Source organism: Cyprinus carpio, chromosome A9 (genome assembly GCF_018340385.1).
Source record: "Cyprinus carpio isolate SPL01 chromosome A9, ASM1834038v1, whole genome shotgun sequence".
Classification (NCBI taxonomy): Eukaryota; Metazoa; Chordata; class Actinopteri; order Cypriniformes; family Cyprinidae; genus Cyprinus; species Cyprinus carpio.
Window position 1 is genome coordinate 12,398,227 of NC_056580.1, and position 22,814 is coordinate 12,421,040.

Below are 22,814 nucleotides of genomic sequence, written 5' to 3' on the forward strand. Positions count from 1 at the left end.
AAACAGACAATTTGTACTCCAGCTCTTCTAATGGTGTTTGAGGGGAGGAGGATCCTAGGCTATGGGGGGCATTTTTAGAGAATCTGAGACAGATAAAATAACAGGGGAGGTCATATAACACTGTTTACCTCTCCCTCCCTGGCCATTTCTTTTTGTAGTTTCACGTGGCCCAGCAGTTGTTGGTAGTTAATCCAACTGCTACATTGCAGTGGAGTGCAGGAGTGAGTGAATTCTGTTTCTTTTATTATTTAAGCATAAGTTATGAGAATATTATTATTGCTTTGTTGTCAAAGTGTAAAATGCTAAATGGCATTGCATGATAACATATTTACAATACATCATGTTCTTGAGTGGCCATTGCTTTTGTTACTCCATTAATATCAAAATATTAAAGAAAAATGGTAATTAACTTATTTTATAACACTAATTCAGTATGCCATTCGTACAAGAATAAAGAAATTTGGATGTTTTCAGGAATCTGTTCTTATGTAAAAAAGACATTTCCAAGAATAATAATTATAGAATTAAGTTACGCATGTTCCATCTTGTATAAATACACCAGAGAGCACATATTATTCTGTTAATTCAGAGAAACTGACGAATTTATGTACATATTTATGTACAGTTATGTACATTTGTTTAAATAAATGCTCACTTTTTCAATCTGTTCATCACAAAATGACCAATTGTTATGATCGAAACCAAACTAAAGCCTTAAAATTTCTGCAGAAGGTTATATACTTGATTAAGAATTTGAAAAAGGACTTTGTTTACTTTTGATCCAGAAATAAAAAAAAAATATTTCGTAATTTCTTAATTACCTACATCAATCAAAAAAAAAAAAAAAATAAAACAACTTTTAAGGAAAATTTATGTCATTTAATGACAAAGGCTTTCCAAATTGTGCTGGTTTAAATCAATTACATCAAGCAAAATCAACAAAAGATAAAGAACATCATTAACTGCATTTTTTTTTTTTTTTAAGACATCCCAAAATAGTGGGAACTATGCAACAAAAATAACAACGCATTGCAGGAGCTGTGCAGTGATATAGTGAAGGAGGTGATTTCTGGTATTTTAGCATAAATAAAATGCACTACTGAATTACATTGGAATAACAAATGGTTTTGTGGTGTGATTAATAGATTCATTTGTTTTACCTCTTGATCATGACAGTTTATATAGATGGAAACATAACTGGATATCTTGTGCAGCTTAACTAGCTTTTATAGATGATAAGAGAGTGTTAAAGTTGCCATTCAGAGTTGTCAGTTTGACATGTGCCCTGCAAGAAAGGCATGCTGAAATGTTCTCACTCACATACTGTGCACACTCTCATTGTAGTCAAGCACCATGAAAGCAGTTTGAATGACAGAATAAAAATATTTACACATTTAATATATGAAAAATATAATTTATGCATTTGCATATGTTGTGCATATGTCGGTATTTAATTAATTAAACATCAATATTGCCCATATTTATATGATTATTATAAGCAGGAATACCGAAATAAGCTAAATAAGCAATCTGTTCTTGTGTTTGTATCAGTGACAAACTATACTTGTGAACTTTGTGAAATCATTCGGAGAAAATGCAAATTCTGAATTGTATTCACTGGCTTCACACCAGGTGTGGATACAGAATAAAAGCACTTCTGCGAGTAGACCTCAGATTAGAGTGTGCTGGAAGCAGCAGCTCTATTTTAGGCCTGCATGCATAGTTAAGTGCAGCTGTCACCAGCCAAATGCTGGTACAGGGAATTCAAAAGTGAGCCGAGTGAGAAGCTTGGAGGAATATTCTGTTTGCATAAAACCGCTTGGCCTTCATGGTGTTGAGTGACACACACAACTTATGTATATATATAATTTAATATGTGATAAAATAAGCAAATCAAGCATGTGATGCATATTGATTAGACTGACTAATTTAAAATAGGCTGTAAAAAGAAAAGGCCAGCCTTGTTATAAGAATCTCTGCTTATTGCGTACAAACAAGAAGTGAAGACACAAGAAAAGAATGGTAAACCTCTTGCATAGGATCTTTATTGACCATAAATGTACACAAATCACATAAGAAAGAAAATAAAATAAAAAGAAAGACATAAGAAAGAAAAATAAAAGACAGACAACATTTCCATCAGAGGAATAAATTCAGCCCCAAAGAATCTTCCCTGCAGTGTAAAAGTTTAAATAAAAGAGCACACCAGGTTCCATTTCACACAGGTTGTCACACACTACAAAAAGAAAGAAAAGACAATTAAAAAAAACATTATAAATGATTCTTTAAACAAACAAAAATGTCCTCAAAACATAAGATACAGGTTTTTTTGTACTTAAAGGATATATTTAAATATATTTAAAGGGAGTTCAAATATGGAAGTTCTAGCATTATTTACTAATGGAGAATTTTAGCAGAATATCCGAGCTGCACCATTTCATAAAACAACATGAGGGTCAGGGGCTGTCAAGATCCAAAATTCACCATTCACTTTTATTTTATGGAAGAGAACAGCTTCGCTTTTTGCTATTAATGATTCCACAAAAGAAAGTCAGTCATGTAGAAGAAACGAGGAAGTGAAAATGACAATTCTGGGGTATTCCTTTCGATTCAATTCGCAGAGCATAGATACCAAAATTCAAGATTGTGGTGGCCTAGATGTGGAAAATAAATCTGAGAAATATCACCAAGGATATTCTTTGTAAGAGACTGGTCATTGTTGACACTTACCATTCACTCAATCTGATGATAATGATGGTGCTTTTATATCTTAAAGCCAAGTGCCCTCATGCATTCCTTGTGCGCTTCGATGAGGTCTGTGCAGCTTTCTTCTCCCTTTTCAATTATGCTGCAATGAAAACAACAGTGTGTCATGACATCTTGCTAAAATGTATAGGAAGAGTTTACCCAAAAATAAAATTAAAGTTATTTATTCACCCTGATATTGCTCCAAACCAGTCTGATGGCACACACAAGGAGAAACTGCTCCTGTGCCAATACAACCACTAGTCCAAGTACTGTACAAATAATATAAACTACTTTTATGGGGACGTGCATCCTTTTGAAAGTGTGAAAATCTCACTTCCCTTTTATTTAAAGTAAAATACTGAGCAGTGAAGTTCTTTAAAACTTTTTTTGTGCTTCACTAAATAAATCAGGGGTCTCCAGCCCTGCTCCTGGAGAGCTACTGTCCTACAGATTTCACCTCCAACCCCAATCAAACACACCTGAAGCAGCTAATCAAGGGGCTAATCTTTCAGGGCTACTAATTCCAGACAGGTGTGTTGGAGCAGGGTTGGAGATCCCTGAAATAAATTCATGCAGGTTTGGGACAACACAAGAAATAATTCTGTAAATAATGGCTGAACTTTCAGGTAAAGTATCTCTTTAAAGCAGAAGTTAACTAATAGTTAAAAGTCTTCTCACCAGGCATCTCGTGCTTTTTTGGTCTCGGGACACGCACAGCATGGTTTCAGAGGTTTCTTCTGCTCCGCCCCCTCTGTTGCTGCTGAAGCCTCCACACTGGCTGCTGACAGGCTCGACATTTCCTCTTTCAAACGCTGTCTGAAGAAAAAAAAAACAAGCAGGGGACATATTATTTATCAACTCTAAACTTCCGTTTCAACATAACATTTTGAACAGCCAGCAGTGTGCCGCAAACTAGCCACCATATTACTAGTTACATCATGTCCTCTGCTGTGTGTTGTAATACTAACGTTAGCTGTTACACCTCGCTGTCAAAGATGCTGTGTCTTATCGGATGTAAGAAATATTTAAATCGTGCTGTCAGGTAATAAAATAAAAACATGTCTCTAACAAACTTGTACTCACGCTATGTTCTGTAGAGACCGGTGTGCTCACGTGTGTCCTTCCTTACACAGCCTGCTACTGTCAAACAGCGGAAGTGTCTCGTAGCTTCCGGGTCAGTACATTTAAATAAAAAAACAATTAAATTAACAACTAAGCTACAGCCATTTATTAACTAAATATGATTTACATTCACACACAGTTTAATGGCTAAAGTTAAATGAAACGCGATTCGATTTAAAATCAGAGCAAAGCAACATGACGAACAATAAAACACAATAAAAGTCTTGTACAGAATAAAAGTCATTTAAAAGTCTAGGTTTATTAATATTGTTTTCATTATTATAATATTTTTTTATTATTAGCTAACTTTTCAGTGAATTAATTTTAATACATATTTTAATAGAATTGTAATTACAATCATATTTCTAATTTGTGTCAGAAGAGTATTATAAACAATATTTTGCAGGCAAACTACTTTTCATTCATGCAGCTTACAAAAGAAAATATGTTCATACTGATTCAGCTTACTTCATGGATGACTTCGATACTGAAGATGATATTTTTTTGTGAGAATTATAGGTGTAATCCATCTAAGATTGTTGCTCTGTTTATTCAGAACAACTACATTGGCTTATGTTTTTCACAAACTGCTCAAAAGACACTAGACCTTAGATCTGTTTTGCATTCTGTACATAAGTGGAAACATGGGCACATATAGCTTTCATGTAGACCTTGCTTCTAATGTGTAACAGTTACGTCTCTGTACAGAAAATAAAGTGATTTCAGGATTACATTGTGTGTTTCCTTAGACGATCAACATACATTTAAAAAGTATTATTGGTTATTGTAAGTGAGCTTTCTGAGCTTTTTATTTTCATTTAAATCTAATTTACATAAGGAGAGGAATAAATGTGAAAATGATAATCAGTCTACCTGAAACAGAACCCAAACCCCCAAATGCCTGTCACTGAGTGTGCAACTTGCATCAAGTCTGACACATACTTGGGTAACAGCTTATATTGCAAAATATTGTGTTGATAAATGTTTATATTGCATTTTCTCTGCATTTTCTGCTACGTTCAGCATGCTATGAGCAGCAAAAATAGAACTTTTCAGTAATGACGTCGATTCGTAGGCCAACACAGAACGCCAACTCAGCATGGATTCCCTCAGGCGTTTCTACTAGGTTTTTAGTATATTTTTGATCTTTTTTTATGTTGTGCTTAATTTAGAAGTTTGCCAAAAGTTGACTTTGAAGATTTTTTTCTACAACATAAATTAAACAGCCATACTGTACCTCAAACATGAATTCAGAAAGTGCTGTGTCTGATTAATTACACATGATTTGTCAAGCATGTAAACAGATGTACACACACACACACACACACACACACATATATATATATATATATAGTACATATATAGTTATAAAAAATAAATATATGATTTTATGAGTTTTAAGTATTGGCAATTGGTTATTAATATAATAATACTTATAAGTGTGACTTTTTTTATTAATATAACGTTCTTGTTTTTTTATTTTAAAGTTTCACAGATGAAATTGTTGCATGGAAGCATCATTTAGTATTTTAACTAGACAGAAGCTTCACAGACAGGCTTGTTAATAAAACCAGTGACTAGTCATGTTTTAATGAATTCAGTCACCCAATTTATAACTGAATGCAATGTGATATGTAGATTACAATGAATGGATGCAGTTTAGGTGTTTGTTGTCTTCTGAGAATAATCAGTGACCCGTTGCATTACTTGAATACCACTTTGAAATTCAACACTGTAGTGACTCTCATAAACATAGGCTGCCAATGCAACACAATACTGTATTCAGTTTACTGGAGATCTAGTGAGCTCCACCATTGTGATGTGGTAAACTGCAGGTGTCTGTTTATGTAAACACATCCACAGCGAAAACACAGACCAGTTTCACAGCCGTACCTAAGAAATCTAAAAGTTAAACCTGCAAAAGGCCTGCAAAAATAGATAGGCCTACCTGTATTCTGTCTCTTTCTGAAATAGCAAGATTATCTGTGCACTCTGGTGTGTTCATTAGAAAGGATCTCTGTCATATCAGTACAGTCATTTATGCACAATAAGAGCGTAAGTAATTCTATCACCTCCCATTGTCAGGCTTGGGTACGGTTCTATCAGAACCATCTGTCTAGTTCAGATAACAATAGCTGTGATATTCAAAACCACCTTGTGTGAAAGAACCGCCCCGCAGTCCAGATGAGCTGAGCTGATGTGAGCGCGAGGCAGAGATACTGAATAGTTGATGAGACAATAGTTAGTTTGACGGAGGGGGAAGAATGGAAATTCTGGAACTTATCTCCTTCCCCATTCTGGACCGAGCCAGAAAACTGTGATGGAAAATTACTCTGCGCCTGTGCATGTGTGCGCATGAGAGAGAGAGAGAGAGAGAGAGAGAGAGAGAGAGAGAGAGAGAGAAAAAAACAGGAGAGCAAGCGTGAAGACGATGAAGAAAAGTGGATGAAATGGTCAGCATAAAAGAAAGTCCAGAAATAAAGTTGTCAGAGAGGCACGGCGAGAAATGTTAGAGGTGTTTCGGTGATCACAGTGCTTAGTCAGGGCCTGGAAATGCAGCATCTCGCACCTGAGAATCACAGGCGCTTCTGTTGGAGCAGGTGGAAAAACCTACTCCTGCCACAGCTGAACAGATGCTCGCTGTATGTCTACGGCAGTGAGGTGGCTGTGGAGAAGGAGTGCATTAGACAGAAAGAGGAAGGCGTGTTGGTCATCCATCCCTTCAGTCGTTTAAGGTACTGTACACTTAACCTGTCCTCGTGTTTTTACTTAGTAGTGTAATTATTTATTTTTTTACATTTTATTTTATTTTAGACTTTTTAAATAAAAATAATAAATAAAATAATATATAAATATAAATGTACTAAAATTGAATAAATCTTAAAACAAAATAAATGTTATAAAATAAAATAGAAAAAAAAATATTAGTTTTGAAATGAGTCATGCAAAAATGCCATCTTGCAACTCTTGTCCTTATTTTTGCAGGAGTTATTATATAATGTGTATGGTGGCCATAACATTTCTGAATCTAATTGGCATTCCAATGGAGATTGCCTTTCTTGATGGGAACAGTGGAGTAGGTTGGGAGGGTTTTAACGTGTTCTCGGACACTCTGTTCCTGATTGACGTGGGGCTTAACTTTCGCATGGGGATCATTAGTGAGGACAGTGAGGTAAGGAATAGCCCTAGACGTTACAAATATCAAATTGCTAAAACTTCTCCAATTAATCTTTCTGTGTGTTATACAGGGAGCCATTCTGGATTTGAAAAGCATTCGACAACACTATTTAAAAAGCTGGTTTATACCTGATATGATAGCAGCATTCCCAGTTGGTTACATACTACTTATTGCGGTAATGTGCCACTTTCTGCAAAATCTTTTGGCTGTATTGAAATTGCATAGCTCTAAATGGAAAACATGTGTTTTGTGCCCTTGTCATGACAGGACCTGCAATACCACAGTGACTCTCCCTCATCCAGAGCAGGCAAAATGATGCGCATCTTGATGTTTGTGAGAATCCTCAGTCTTGTCCGCCTGCTGCGTGTGTCAAGACTTGTTCGGTTTTTCAATGAGGTGGAGAGAGTAAGTAATGAATTGCTTGAACATGTGAAACTAGCCTTATCTTTTATGAGACAACACTGAATATCATGTTTTATAAGTCATCATTCAGAAAATGTTTTTATTTCTTTGAATAATGCTTTTGATTTTTTTCATTGAATCTCTGATCATATAGGTTTCAAATGCCAACTTGGAGGTGGTGAGGGTGTTCCTAAGAATCTTGTCGTTATTTATGATGATTTTTCTGCTGTGCCACTGGAATGGCTGTATTCAGTATTTTGTGCCTATGCTTGAAGAGTTTCCCTCAGACTGCTGGGTTAGAAGAGAGAATCTAATGGTAAGTGTCTGAGCAGCATATTCACATAAACAGCGTTCCCACATTTATGGAAATATCACTACATTTGAAACTGTACTTGCAAGGCCTGGAAATACCATGGAAATTAATAATATTTTATACAGTCATGAACATTTTAATATGGCTTTTTTAGAGAGTAGTCTGACATCTTGTATATTATTCTATGAACAATGTAACAATATTACAGAAATAATAGTACTAAAGTCCTCTGAGGTCATTTTCACTGCTATTATTATTAACTGAGCGAGTCTGATCTGTGATACTGCGATTAACCAATTAGAATCAGAAAAAAGGTACAAAAGCTGTCACTGGTGTGGTACCCTTTCAAAATGTACTAATGTGTACCAAATAGGAACTAATATGTAAACTTTAGGAACTAATATGTATCTTTAAGGTACCAATATGCATGCTTTAGGGGTAAGTAAAATACAAAAGTGTACTTTTTCAAACTTTAGCACCCTGTTGACAACTTTTGTACCTTTTTTTCTGAGAGTGTTTTGTAGAGAGTGTGTAATTTATTTTATGGTTTTAATGTATATAAATAAAGTATTAATGTCAACACTTTGTGTTGTGTAATTTATCAGAATGCCACAGTGGGAGAGAAGTACTCTTTTGGAGTCTTTCGGGCCCTCTCTCATATGACTGCAATATCATACGGTTCCTCTGAAACACCCACAAGCAAGGAGTATACTTTTGATCAGCTGATTTAGAAAAACATTCAATTCAACAAAAAACAATCACAACAAACAACTAATACTTAAATAAATAACTAATTGTTTTTGTTTTGTTTGTTTTTTTCAGATGAGGTTGAGCTGTGGATAGTCATGACTAGCATTGTGTCTGGAGCCATCATGTACACGGTGATGGTCGCCAACACTGCTGCAATGATGTCTGATGTGGACATAACATCAAGAGTGTACAAGAACAAGGTGCGAGGAAAACAAATATACTGCTAAAACAACATATTAGATGGTTATTGGGGATGTCATTCACATTTTCTCTTTTCTGTTCTGTTTTGTGCTTGTTTTTACATAGATGAATCATCTGGAAGATTATATGACTTTCATGAAGCTTCCCAAAGCCCTTCGTATGCACATCAGCAACTACTTTCAGGCTCGTTATGAAGGGAAATGGTATGATGAGAAAGATGTCCTGAAGTGGGTGTCTTCATCTCTCAGAGAGGTACTGCTCACTTTTGGAATGCCTAAATAGTCACAGAAGTGATTATTTAAAAGATGTTTTGCTCATGTTTTTAAAAGTAAAACAGTGTTTTTATAGTTTAATGATTTTTTGAATGGATTTGTTAGGAAATTCTGATGACCATGTGCTCAGCCCATGTGAGAAAAGCTCCCTTTTTCCGGAACTGTGATATAAACTTCGTCAATGCCATTCTTCTGGAGCTGCAGTATGAGGTCTACCAGGAGGGTGACATCATCATCCGCCAGAACGCTCCTGGTGACCGCATGTTCTTCATCGAGCATGGGCAGGTCTTTGTGGAGAATGAGTTTTTCCGTAGGGAACTGTGTGATGGACACTATTTTGGAGGTTTGACTCGAGTCACGTTGCTTTGTCAATGCAATGTCTGTTTAGACTATGTGGAGTCTGTGTTGTTTGTAATACTCATGTCTTGAAACAATTTATTAGCAAGCTGTGTTAAAGAGATAGTTCACCTAAAAATTCTTCCATCATTTACTCACCCTCAAGTTGTTCCAAACCTGTTTGAGTTTCTTTCTTCTGTTGAACACAAAAGAAAATATTTTGAAGAATGTGGGTAACCTGTTGAGACTCTGTTGATGGTAGCCATTGACTTCCATAGTATGGGAAAAAAAGGAAGACAGCATTTTCATTTTTGGGTAAACAATCCATTCAAATAATGACTCTCCTTCTCTTTTCCAGAGTCATGTCTCTTAACAAGAGGAAGGCATTTGGCTACAGTACAAGCTCTGACTATCTGTCAGCTTTTTTCCTTGTCGGTGGACTCCTTTCATTCTGTTCTGAAGGACTATCCAGACATCAGAAGGGACCTGGAGACATTTCAACTGGATAAAGACAGTTTGTTATCTTGAGAAAGTAAGTTTTAGTTCTATCAATGACACAATTTGGAGCACAACTTTTAGTTGATTTAACAGCTTTAGTGGAAGCATATATTTTTCAGGATTCTTTGATGAACAGAAAGTTCAAGGGAACAGCATTTATTTGAAATAGAGATGTTTTGTTACATTCTAAACGTCTTTACTACCATTTTTGAATGATTAAAGGATACATTTATTTAAAAAGAAATGTAACTGACCCCAAACTTTTGAATAGTAGTGTATATAAGTTATGTTAGGTAAATCCTTTTTTTTTTTCTTTTTTTAAAATACAACACACTACTACCCAATAAGGACGATTAAGGATGCAAGAGCTTAAAGCATTTTGATATCTATTTTGCATCTCTATTTTGATTGGTAGATGGCTACACCTGCATCAAACCCCTCCTGCAGCTTCCTCAGCATGCACTTTGCCAGATTTGCCAGCTTTGCTTTGCTTGGATATTCCTCTTTATTGGCATAGATTTCCAGAAGTGGTTTTGGAATATTCTGTTCCAGCTGGTGGATGTGGCCTTAAGTATCCTCAGCTGTCGGAAAATGGACTTTGTAAAGCAAATAAAGTGTGACTTGGCAACTACATTGGAATGGGATTCCTCTGAGAATACTGATTTTAGACTGTTTGTAGGCCACCTTCTCAAGCTCCTCCCCTCCTGGCCTCCGCTGCTATACTACTTTCCAAACCATAAAAATGCATAGCTCACAGCTCAGCATAACCAGTCACAATGTCATGTTTTTAGGATCTCTGCCGCTTGCTCCTCGAGTAGGTTTCTGCTTGTCTGCACCCCGAAGATCTGCCTCTTTACATCTTCCTCTGAAGTATCTAAAACAGCACCCACTGGTGGCCTTTATTTTCCTGTAGATCTAACATAAACAGCCCCTATTAAAAACAAAAAATAAATTGATAAATTTTGGATCGTTTCTTTTTTTTTCCAACTACTAATGTAGTACGCTGAGCTAATTTTTACGCTCTTTTTTTTAATTAAATGTAGTACGCTGAAGTAATTTTTACGTCAAATATGTCACAAAAGTCAAATTTTGGATCATGGGGGGGGTGGGGGGGGGGGGTTTGCAGTTTCATAAAATGATCCAAAGAATGTAAAATTGTAGCTCTGTTTAAAAAAAGCTAATTTTTTATAAAAGGTCTTATTTAAAAAATATTAATATTAATATTAAATATTAGTCTTATTTAGAATATTTAAAAATTTTAAAAAGATGTTATAAATAAAGCCTATAAAAAACAAAAAATTTTGAACATACACTTTCTCCACTAAACAATTTGTGAAGATCCACTGTTTCCACTTTATTTTCAAGGGTAATACATGACCATGTTTAAATAAAGCCTATAAATCAAAATAAATAAAATTTCAATACCCACAAATACCTACAGTTTCAGCTGTCCATGAGTTAATACACATTCAGAAATGAGTTCATTCACATTCTCTGTAGGCCGTCAAATAGAAAGTTTCATTAGTCACATATGTTGACAAGTTATTCCATCCATTCTTTAGAGAAACAAATAGGCCAATCAAATTTAGGTATACAGTCGCCGTGATTTTGCCAAGACATGTTCCTGGATCAAAATCTTCTGATGAGCCTGGAACAACATTATTGTCCAAAAATATAGACTTAACCCAATCCTTTAAACCTAAAGATTCCTTAAATCAAAATGATAGCTGATAACAAGGGTGTAGAAGCAATTGTAAGCCTAAAACAGGAAAAGTTTATCTCAATTCTGTTTTTTTGGAATGTTGTTCCAGGATCAACAAGGATGTTGATCCAGGAACATGTTGTACTTGGTGAAATCATGTTTATCTTTTTTAACTTTTTTTCCTATAAAACATTAAATAATAAATAATTTTTAAAAACATGATTCAGTTCCCTGAGTTTTTAATGTTCAGTCATTTAATTTGAACTCTGTTTATCTTTTTTAACTTTTTTTTTTAACTTGCTGGACATAAATGTTAAACTGCTTCGATTTACATCCACAATAAACATAGCAACAAGTGACTGCATAGAACGACTAGGTGGGAGTAAAGAACGACCCAATATGTCGCCCAACAAATATAATCCACAAAACCACAAAAAATATATCAAAGAAATATACAATTCTCACACTAAACCCAATAAATCCAAATTAAAAAACCACAGTATTTTTGTTAAAGTATTATGCGATTGGATAGTTCACCCAAAATAGAAAGTTTGTCATTAGACTCACCCTCATGTCGACAAACCCGTGAGACCATTCGTACAGTACATCTTGGAGACCACAGTATAAGCCAATTTAAATTTAGGGATCCGAGAGCTTTTCTGTCCCTCCATTGAGAATTATGTACAATACTGTCCACGTCCAGAAAGGTAATAAAAACATCTTCAAAGTAGTCCATGTGACATCAGAGGGTCCGTTAGAATTTTTTGAAAATACATTTTGGTCCAAAAATATCAAAAACTACAACTTTATTCAGCATTGACTTCTCTCCCGGGTCTGTTATGAGCGCGCCGTACAGCACATCCGGTAACCGAACGAATCACTCGATTGTAACCGGATCTTCTTGAACCAGTTCACCAAATCGAACTGAATCGTTTGAAACGGTTCGCGTCAACAATAAGCATTAATCCACAAATGACTTAAGCTGTTAAAAATAAAAAAATAAATAAAACTCCCTCTGAGTTCAAATAAACCAAACATTTACTCAAACAGTACACTGAACCGAGCCAGATAATACGAACGAAACAATGACTCGTTCTCGAGTGATTTTGCATCGGTTTCCAGGATCAACACCGGTAGTGATGGGAAGGAACATGTTCTTCTCCGCGAACCGGTGGTTTCGGACAGTTTGATGTCAATACACCGGTTGCCGGAAAACGGTTAAGTTATTTTGCACTCGAAGTGACTCGTAGATTGCTATTCAAGCCTTCGGTAAACCCGCGCTCATAACATTAGCACATAATCGGTTTCAATCACCAAAAGAACCAGTTCGGTTCAGACGTGTGTCAGTCTGAATCACGCATGCGCAGTTTTTTCAGTCCTCGGTTCAATCGTCACGCGGTCCGACAGAAACGGTTCTTGACTCGAGAACGAGTCAATGTTTCGTTCGTTTTTTCGGTTCAGTCAGTGTACTGTTTGAGTAAATGAATTACTCCGGGATATTGGTTATTTGAACTGGAGGGAGGTGTCAGCCATGTTAAAAAAAGTTAACAGCTTCAATCATTACATCCACGCGAACCGTTTCAAACGATTCAGTTCGATTTGGTGAACTGGTTCAAGAAGATCCGGTTACATCGAGTGACTCGTTCGCGAACCGGATGTGCTGTGAACGGCGCGCTCATAACAGACCGGGAGAGAAGTCAATGCTGAATAAAGTCGTAGTTTTTGATATTTTTGGACCACGGTATTTTCGATGCTTCAAAAACGAACCCTCTGATGACACATGGACTACTTTGAAATGTTTTTATTACCTTTCTGGACGTGGACAGTATACCGTACATACATTTAATGGAGGGGACAGAAAGCTCTCGGACTCTCTAAATATCTATACTTGTAAGATGAACGGAACGGGTTTGGACCACATTACTGTTATACTTGTTTTTGTACACTTTCCATATTAGCACTACATATGCGATTTTATGCTGAACTGAATGTGTTCAAGACAGTATCTTAATTTTTTTTTTTTTTGTTATTGTTATACTTGTTATTGTACACTTTCCATATTAGCACTATGAGAAGTATGGTTACAGACCACGACATCCAAGACAGGGAAATACAGGTAAATGTTTATTACATCTGAGAATGTTTACATCCTGATGCTGCCTCTGCTTGGCTTAATATATTATCTGTAATTGATGATTAAATAGAATTTTCTTTTGATATAAGTTTAGGCTTTGCTATGATTCATGGTAATTTCAATGGGAATGTTTTTTAATTCACTCACTATTATAGAGATGAACTGTAGAAGAGAGGCTGAAGAGCAAGCAGAGGAAGATGAAGTGATGGGATAAGGGATTTGTGAAGAGGCTCAGCAGTCTGAGACACCTGAGAAGATGCAACCAACTGTTGACCAGCTGCGGACCCCAAAGCTCTCTGATTTTGGTCTGGCTGCGCTCCAGTTCCAAAGAGTGCTTGGTGAAGCAGAGCCGCCTCACATTGCTGCTCCTGTCCCAGCTGTGGCTCTAACACAACCACCAGTTGTCATGAACATGCATCCACCGCAGCCAAAGACGCCTAAGTACTCTCTGCCTGTGGACGAGGATGCTCCGACTCCACGACTAGAGGACTCTAGAGGCATCTCTGAGTATACCATGTGCTGGAACAATGACTTTACCATGGATTTGTACAACAAAAAAACACCAAAGACCAGCAAGAATGCTGCCTACTATATTTGGGTGTGAATATCACATCACATGATCACAAGAATTCAGCTTAATAACATAAATTTAATGCAGCTTATACAAAATAGCATTTTTAAAATGTACATTTTTAGGAGTAAGAGACTTTACTACTCACATTTTGCACTTATTTTTGAAAGTGAAATTATAATATTTGAAACTCATTAATTTGATTCGGTGTAATCTAACAGATCTCTGCATGAAAAGTCTTTTGCACTCACCAAGGCTGCATTTATTTGATCAAAGATACAGTGAAAACAGTAATATTTTGAATTTTTTTTTTTTTTCTGTGATGGCAAAGCTGAATTTTCGAAGGAGCTCTGTTTGTGGACTTTTTTTGTCAGAATTTTTTTTCTTCTCCTCTTTTAGCTTGTGGATCAGTGCAAGTCTTGAGCACTTACTACTAGATCTCTGCTGCAGACCATGAACCCTGGCTTTCAAAAAGTGGAACCAACAGGAGAACAGCAGATTGTAGTCATAACAAAGTGATTCTACTGACAAATTTGATTGTAAGAGCAAACACTTTTAAGGAGGATTTAAACAATCTAAAAATGATACTTCATAAAGAGAATAAAAAAAAAAAAAAACAGTGGCATTGATGGTTAAGCAAATGGTATTGACTATATTGAAATAAGTTTGAGAAATTTAGACTAAATTAAGAAATCAACATTACTAAAGAATTATACAATTATCCAGGTATGAAATATAAAATTATATTTTCATATATGATAAATATAAAATGACAGCTGCTGCACTAATGCCATTTTTTTTTAGGGACACTACATTTCAAGACCAGTTTGCAGTACAGGCAAGATGGACGAAATACTGAAAAGCCAAACTTTTGGCTCCATAATATAAAAAATGTAGGTCATTCTGTTGCAGTTTATCTTTTATTTATGAAAAAAAAAAATAGACCATTAACAGGTTAATGTTCATACAATGACTGGTTTCTTCAAAAAGTCAGTTTATAAATGTTTACACAAGACAAGATACTGAAAAAAAAAAAATGATTTATTCAACATTTTATGGGAATCATGGAAACAGGACTAAAATTAAAAAGGTAGGCCTGGTATAAAACCCCATGAAGAACACAAAATATATGAAAAAGAATCTATTAAACTTCCAATCCTCAAGATATGCCCTATCCTGCTGCTGGAGATCGACCTTCCTGCACAGTTTAGTTCTGACTTCAACACTTGAACCAGCTAATCAAACCTAATTGAGGTTTGCCTGAGGCAGCACAGGCAGGCTCTGAACTGAACTCTACAGGAAGGCAGACTTCCAGGCATACTCCACGTTTGTTTAAATGCAGGCAAGTCTCGTTTCAGTAGGGTCTCATGCGTCCTTGGAGAGGTGGTGCACGGTTAGGCGGAGTGATGGCGATGTCGAGGTAATCTCCGATCTGAAAGCGCTGAGACTGAAGCGTCATGGCATCATCTGAACCTTTGCGTCCCGAAACAGTATTGCCAATCTCTTTAACCCTACAACAAAACCAGACGGGTTATTCTTCTTACCAAATCAAACCGACCACACTAGAACAACAACAACAAAAAACTTCTGTACTGATCACCTGTAGATTTGTCGTTTAGGATCTGGGTAAACTATTGCAAACCCAAAATGTGTTCCTTTCTTTCTAGCTTCGGGATAAACTTCCTTCACTAGGCTTGTCAGTTCCTTCAAAGTAGCATCCATCCTGAAACCAATGCAGATACAATTCAGGATCATACGGTTTACTCACTTTAACTCAATGCAAAATGTATACCTACCAGGTGTAAATCTGAAGCTCGCTAGAAGGTACATTACCCCGCGCAAACTCGTCCATGCGATGATGCCTTCCGTTGTTGGTGGTGAACACTCTGAGAAGAAGAGGGCATGTCTGTGGGACACACGCAGAATTTAAACACAGCTAACAGACGTAGGCGAATATGTACACGTCTTTAATACTGATAATGCAGATGAGGAGAAATGCGTTCTTTATCTGATAATTTCATATATTCTATACTTAACGTTTTAATATCTTTATTATATGCTGCACACTTACGTTAATATTTTACGATTTGTAGTATACTATGTTGCAACTAGACATTATTATCCTATAATTTAAGTTTAATATGCTGTATTCTTAAATGTTTAACTTACTAGTTCGATTTACAAATTAGCTTAGCATGCAAGACGCGTCTTGTGTACACGAATATTTGCGCAACTGAGGAGCAGAAGTAAAGAAAAACAAACCTTCTCTCTGTCCACTGGCTTTTCTGGCTCTTTTTTGATTTCTTCTTGAGTGACCCTTGATTCCACAGCCATTTTAGTCCAGTATTGTTAGAAAGCAAGTGATGAATGGCTGTTCACAGCGCCTGTTAATGAGCGATCGCGGCGCGGTGAGATGACATCACCACAGCAGTGACTGCAGCCAACCGATGACGGCCAGTCAAATGACGACACACTCGCGTCGACTGCTCTACCTTTTTTTTTTTTTTTTTATTAATCAGAAACCAGAAATATACAATAATAAACAGAAATTTACATATTAATCAACAGAAAAAAAAACACATGCCAGAGTGTACAAACCATTGATTTATTCATCAAAAAACTGAATATTCATTAAAAATATGATAAGTCTACCTAGCTTTTTTATTTATAATGTTCTCCAAACTGGTGCAGTAGTCTTTTGTCTCCTGAAGAAAATGAATAAAATTTGGCTTGGATCCTGACCATTTCTTCTTGTGTATATGAATTTTTTCCCAAAATAATAAACACAGTTGTACAATAAAATTAAAATTATTATTATTATTGTTATTTTCACTGGAATAATACATACATATATCAAGATTATTTAATTTAAATATAGCATTTGTTTTCCTTCTAATGAAATTTTCCACATCCACCCAAAAATTTTTTGTGTATATACAATTACAAAACAGATGGACAATAGATTATTTTTCCATTGAGCAAAAATCACATGAATAATCAATCTCTAACTTAAACCTCTCTAACACACTTTTAGCTTGATATACACCATGTAAAATTTTAAATGTAACCTCTTTTACTTTATTATTTAAACAGTATGCTTCACAAATACACCAAGCTTTTTTCCAGTTTATATTCCTAAATACATTGGTCCACAACAAGCTTTTATGAGTAGCTGTTTCACCATTTATAATATTCCTAATATATTTATTTGTACACCTATGTTTCAAAATATCAATATCTCCTATAAACATGCTGCCTTTAACAAATATTGCCTCAGAAGAATCACTTCCACAAGCTCTTACAAAATGTATAACTTGTTGAGGTATGGCATCAAATACAACAGCATACTCTTTTGGCGTTACTGGAAACCCAAATTTTTCCAAAAATTCACTATAAGATAATAAATTACCATTTGAATTTAAGAGTTGTCTAACTAACACAATATTATTTTCATACCAACTATTATAGAAGAGAGATCTATTTTTATATTGAATGCACCTATTATTCCAAATAATGTATTTATTTGGGGAAAAATTGTGCTTAAACACCAGCATCCAGGCCAATAAAGCTTGTTTATGAAATTTAGCCAATTTGACAGGCAGTTTTTCAATTTTAAAATCACATCTTAAAAGAAGATCTATGCCGCCCACCATATAAAACACATGTTTTGGAAATGTATACCACATACTATCCTTTTCTTTTAATGAATTTAATAAACCAATTAATCTTGAATGTATTGTTTAAAGTTTCAAAACTAAGCACAGATAATCCACTTTTGCTCTTTGGTTTATATAGAATTTCTTTTCTCAAATAATGGTGTCTATTTTTCCATAAAAAATTAAATAACATTTTGTCTAATTCTTTACATACATTAGATGGCATATCTAAAGCTAAAGACAGATAAACAGATCTTGATATCCCTTCTTCTTTGGATAGTAAGACCCTACCATTCAGGGATAAATCTCTTTGAAGCCAAATATTCAATCTTGTCTTTGTTTTGTCAGTTATTGGCTTGAAATTGAGCACACTGCATTCACGCTCATCTTTATGTATAATAACTCCTAAAGTCGACTACTCTACCCCCACCGCCATTTTGGGAGTTTTGTAAAATAGTCACAGGGGAGAAAAGCAGTAAATGCTTATATCTGGTTTGATATCACTAGGGGAACTAAAAGCAGATATGTATATATACAGTACAGGTCTAAAGTCAATTAAAATGCAAAGAAAGTTTCTTCTGCTCATATTTATTTTGATCAAAAATACAGAAAAAAATGTAATTTGAATGGAAAATAATTGTTTTTAAATTTATTATACTTTAAATATCAGTGGGGCAAAGCTGAATTTTAGGATATTATCACATGATCCTTATCATTCTAATATGATTCCTTCATTTGGAAACGTTCTGCTGCTTCATATTTTTTCAGAACGGTGCTAGGATACTTTGATGAATGTAAAAAAAAAAAGAAGCTATGTTTTTAAAAATTAAAATTTTTGTAATAACAATATACACTACTGTCAGTAATTTGGGGTCAGTTATTTTTTTTTTTTTTCTTTTTTTAAAATAAAATTTACTTTTATTCAGCAAGGAGTGTTAAATTGATAAAAAGTGATAGTAAAGAAAATATATTATTAGAATATATATTATTAGAATTTTATTTTTTATTTTAATAAATGCAGTTCTTTTTAACCTTTTCATCAAATATATTAGACTTTTCCAACATTCATAATAAATCAGAATATTGATTTCTAAATGATCATGTGATAGACTGGATGTTACATGTGACACTGAAGGCTGGAGTAATGATGCTGAAAATTCAGCTTTGCATCACAGGAATAAATGATTTTTTTAAAGTATATTCAAATAGAAAACTATTATTTTAAGTTGTAATAATATTTCACAATATTAATTTTTTGATCAAATAAATGCAGGCTTGATGAGCAGAAGAGACTTCTTTCAAACACATTAAAAATAGTAATGTTTCTTTATATATATATTTATATATTTATATTTAACGCTCCTTCATGATATATATATATTTATATATTTATATTTAACGCTCCTTCATGATTTACCATAACGGGGCTGCATGGTAAATTTATCGTTATGATACAGTTTGGAGTTTGGGTTAAATGTAAATTAGCAAATGCTTATTTGACTTTAAGATTAACATTTTGCTATTGATCACTTCTTTGATCATCTTCCATTTCAATTAAATTAATTTAACTTCACAATATTAACCTCTAAATTATACACTATGTCTAACAAAAACAACATATAAATTATACACTATATCTTAAAATAAAACAAAATAAAATTTACAAATTAAACTCAATTGATACAAAATTTAAGTTACAAATTGAACAAAAGTGTTTAAAAAAACATGGCAAACAGATTGGTGCCATCTGGTGGGAGAAACAATGGAAATCAAATAATACCATGACACACCTAGATGCCTCTATAAATCAAGTGTGCCGCACAAGCGCTGAAAAGTGAGGCCCCCAGGTGGCTGGACCCAGTATGGGTATAAATATATGGGCCTATAGGGCTGTGTATTTCCTAGTTGCATATAGGAGAATTTCCAGGAATGATTGCTTTCTTATGAATACCTTGACAGTGTAGTCAAAAGTACTGATGTCGGTACCAGACGGTACTGAATTTTTAAAAATGTAACAATACCAGCATTTCCTATTAGCATTTTGAGCGCTGTTGTGTGGATTCTTAAACAGCTCTGATTGGCCATTGTGTTCACACGCTCAACAGATATGTCTGTGGTTGGCTACAATGGCCCTGTCACAAATCAGCCGCTTTGACTGTTGGGTAGAAGTCTGCTGTGGAGCTCACCCTTCTGAAAGCTAAAATGATGAATGGGACACCCTACAGTCTCGTGGACTTTGTGGCCATTGTAACTCCAAAAGACTGCAAATGCACATGAAATGTGCCATTAGGGACTGGGCCAGTGATCATCGCTTCATGCTCTTCACCTAGCACTTACACAGATACACACAAGGCGAGGATGTAGCTGTTGAGTGCGAGAACACAATGGCCAATTCAGAGCTGTTTAAAATCCACACAACATCACTCAAAATGTTACCGGGAAATGCTGCTATCGTCACATTTTTACAATTTCATCTGTACTTTTGACAACACTAGACCGCATTGGAGACTACTTCATCGTGTCTGATTGCTCTGCATCTTCGTTCATTTTTTACAAGTTTGACTACTTTTCAGAGGTGCATTTTGTTGTTACTGTTTGCATTATAATATAGAAATAAATGTATTCTTGTTCTGTTTACAGGAAAACAATTGAAAAATCCTAGCTCCCCAGACTATGTTCCTTCCATTTTCATTTCAGCACCACTGTTGCCAAATATGAAGGAAACAAGTTCCTGTGAAATTTATGATAAGCAAGAGGCACAAGTGGAGGCAGCCAATGCTTTGCTCTTCCTGTAAGGACAAGGGCGTTTCTTGGAGGACCATGGCCAGACTAGAAGTCAAGAACAGCCAGAGCCAAAGTGTTTCCTCTTCACTAAGCAGTTGTGATGAAGAGGATGATGTAGAAGAAGTAGAAATCTCAAGTGTAAACCAAATGGGAAGCCCAGTCAAAAACATTCCCCCTGATTATGAGTCCAGTCTTGAGGCTGTTAAGAAGGAGAACGTGGAGCTGAGGGAATCGATAGAAAAGATATCTCTCACTGAGGCGTCATTCAGAATTGATCCAGAAAAGATTAGCTTCTATACGGGATTGCCAAACTACTTTGTGTTTGAGACTGTAATGTTGCTTCTCATGCCACATATGAAAGGATGAGAAGCGTACCCAGACTGTGCAGTGATCATTGACTGCTTTAGGTCTCAGTGTGGATGTGAATCAAGAGGTTGCATCTACAGCATTGACTGTGCCAGCTCATTCCATGGAGAATGAGCTTAAATATGTGATAGGTGTTGCTCCTCAGGGTGTGGTCATGTTTGTCTCGAGGGGATCACCGGGTCACATTAGTGACAAAAATCTTGTTGAGAGTTCAGGCCTCCTTTGTAAGCTTCTGCCTGGAGATGTTGTGCTGGTTGAGCATGACTTTGACATTGAGGGCTTGGTGGAGGCTCGCAAAAGTGGACAGAATGTTCATAGGCATAAATATAATGCAATATACATCACAAATATAGAGTGGACAGGATGGAGAAAATATCTTGCTGGTTGGCGCACATTTTTAGATAAAGCGAATGTTCATAGGCATGTTGGGAAGGTAATAGACATGGTCAAGAGAAGATCATTACATTTACATTTAGTCATTTAGCAGACGCTTTTATCCAAAGCGACTTACAAATGACTACAAACTAATGATATGATAGTGCAGGTTGCCTGTGCCTTGAATAACCTGTGTATTTCTGCTGCACCCCTGGAATGAGTGCTTATATTTGCCACACTTTTGCGAAAGCGACTTTTACTTGTACATTGGCTGAATGCACCTTTATTGTTTTCCAATTTTAACAGAAGACTTTTGTTTGCTTCTGTTGTCAAAAGAGGGATCTGAACCCTTCTAAGAACATTTATGCAACCAAGGACTAGTTTATACCAAACATATTCATCAGGCACAGTTATCTGGGCAATCTTCTATCTAGTCTTGCTTAGTCTTTAGGCTGACTTTGTTGATGCTTTGGTTTGATAAAGACATTCCATCCATAGTTAAACTTTAATTTAGTATTGTCCAGATAGGAGCCTGTATGCTGAGAATTTAAAATATTCAAGGCATCCCCTTATGTTCCAGTACCATTTCCCTTCTACATATAAATACAATATATTAGTGCCTTTGTCCTTGTGATGCCTATACCATTTTTTATTATTATTTTTTTTGCTTCTATATAGATATACACTATATTTTTACATTAATCCAGAAGTACTCTTTTCTGTACTTCTTTACCGTGCAATGTGTAAGTCTCACAGAATTTCGTTTTTTTGCATTGCTATATGATCATTGTAGTGTTAAATCAACATTTAGTAACATATAGCATATGTTCACTCCGAATTTTGACCATCGCACATGTTTCAGTACTGTATCCCTCACTATCACTTAATTGTGTGTTCCATTTATCTGTGTTATTGTTTGTGAAGGTGATGAATTTTGCTTATGTTTAATTTTCCATTTGACTCATGCGTCCTATGTAAAGTTCACCACCATGACTGTAATCTAATGTAACACCCTGCTGTATAACATGTATGAATGTCTTCTTTATTCCATGAAAAACAAGAAGTTCTGATATGCTGTACTCTATCTAAAATTATTCTAAACAGCATTTTGCTTATTTCATTATTATGATGCATCCATACATTTTTAGTTACTTTATATATTATTTCATATTAATTGAGTCCATTGGATATTTATTTATACTTCTAAAAATTTTGTCACACCAGCATTTAAAGGGTATACAAAAGATATACCAAGTTTACCAATAATAGCAAATCAAATTTATGTGTTCTCATATAATCATATGCATTTTATAGCAGAAAATTCCGATGTTGATGAAATGTATGTCGATTATACAATTCATGTTTCACAGTCATTCATCAGAACATGTCAAATATTATAAGCCAAG

The 22,814-nt window shown here is 35.3% G+C and overlaps 4 protein-coding genes and 1 long non-coding RNA gene across 6 annotated transcripts; 3 read left to right on the forward strand and 2 right to left on the reverse strand.

Annotated features, from left to right (window-relative positions):
- Positions 1-2,023: 2,023 nt before the first annotated feature.
- Positions 2,024-3,554, reverse strand: LOC109096780 (cytochrome c oxidase copper chaperone-like). Of its 2 annotated transcripts, none has more exons than XM_019110432.2 (3): positions 3,427-3,554; positions 2,731-2,848; positions 2,024-2,236 (listed from the first exon to the last, which is right to left on the reverse strand). In XM_019110432.2, the coding sequence occupies exons 1-2, from the start codon at positions 3,543-3,545 to the stop codon at positions 2,764-2,766; spliced, it is 204 nt and encodes a 67-aa protein (XP_018965977.1). In that variant the 5' UTR covers positions 3,546-3,554; the 3' UTR covers positions 2,024-2,236; positions 2,731-2,763. The 2 variants fall into 2 exon arrangements, with proteins under 2 accessions (XP_018965977.1, XP_042619437.1); XM_042763503.1 differs by lacking the exon at positions 2,024-2,236 and adding an exon at positions 2,369-2,654.
- Positions 3,269-4,601, forward strand: LOC122146103. Its single transcript, XR_006160788.1, has 2 exons — positions 3,269-3,324; positions 3,430-4,601. It is a non-coding gene; the product is annotated as an uncharacterized LOC122146103 (long non-coding RNA).
- Positions 4,602-5,782: 1,181 nt separating this feature from the next.
- On the forward strand, positions 5,783-8,505 carry LOC109096339 (potassium/sodium hyperpolarization-activated cyclic nucleotide-gated channel 3-like). Its single transcript, XM_019109964.2, has 6 exons — positions 5,783-6,605; positions 6,856-7,042; positions 7,119-7,223; positions 7,316-7,453; positions 7,605-7,766; positions 8,369-8,505. Exons 1-6 carry the CDS (start codon positions 6,424-6,426, stop codon positions 8,492-8,494), a joined length of 900 nt encoding a protein of 299 aa, XP_018965509.1. The 5' UTR covers positions 5,783-6,423; the 3' UTR covers positions 8,495-8,505.
- Positions 8,506-8,563: 58 nt separating this feature from the next.
- Positions 8,564-10,548, forward strand: LOC109096340 (potassium/sodium hyperpolarization-activated cyclic nucleotide-gated channel 1-like). The gene is made up of 5 exons (XM_019109966.2): positions 8,564-8,713; positions 8,820-8,966; positions 9,092-9,329; positions 9,681-9,854; positions 10,236-10,548. Exons 1-4 carry the CDS (start codon positions 8,609-8,611, stop codon positions 9,848-9,850), a joined length of 660 nt encoding a protein of 219 aa, XP_018965511.1. The 5' UTR covers positions 8,564-8,608; the 3' UTR covers positions 9,851-9,854; positions 10,236-10,548.
- Positions 10,549-15,133: 4,585 nt separating this feature from the next.
- LOC109096781 (histone deacetylase complex subunit SAP18) lies at positions 15,134-16,651 on the reverse strand. The gene is made up of 4 exons (XM_042763504.1): positions 16,490-16,651; positions 16,024-16,133; positions 15,828-15,950; positions 15,134-15,738 (listed from the first exon to the last, which is right to left on the reverse strand). The coding sequence occupies exons 1-4, from the start codon at positions 16,559-16,561 to the stop codon at positions 15,582-15,584; spliced, it is 462 nt and encodes a 153-aa protein (XP_042619438.1). The 5' UTR covers positions 16,562-16,651; the 3' UTR covers positions 15,134-15,581.
- Between the last annotated feature and the right edge of the window lie 6,163 nt (positions 16,652-22,814).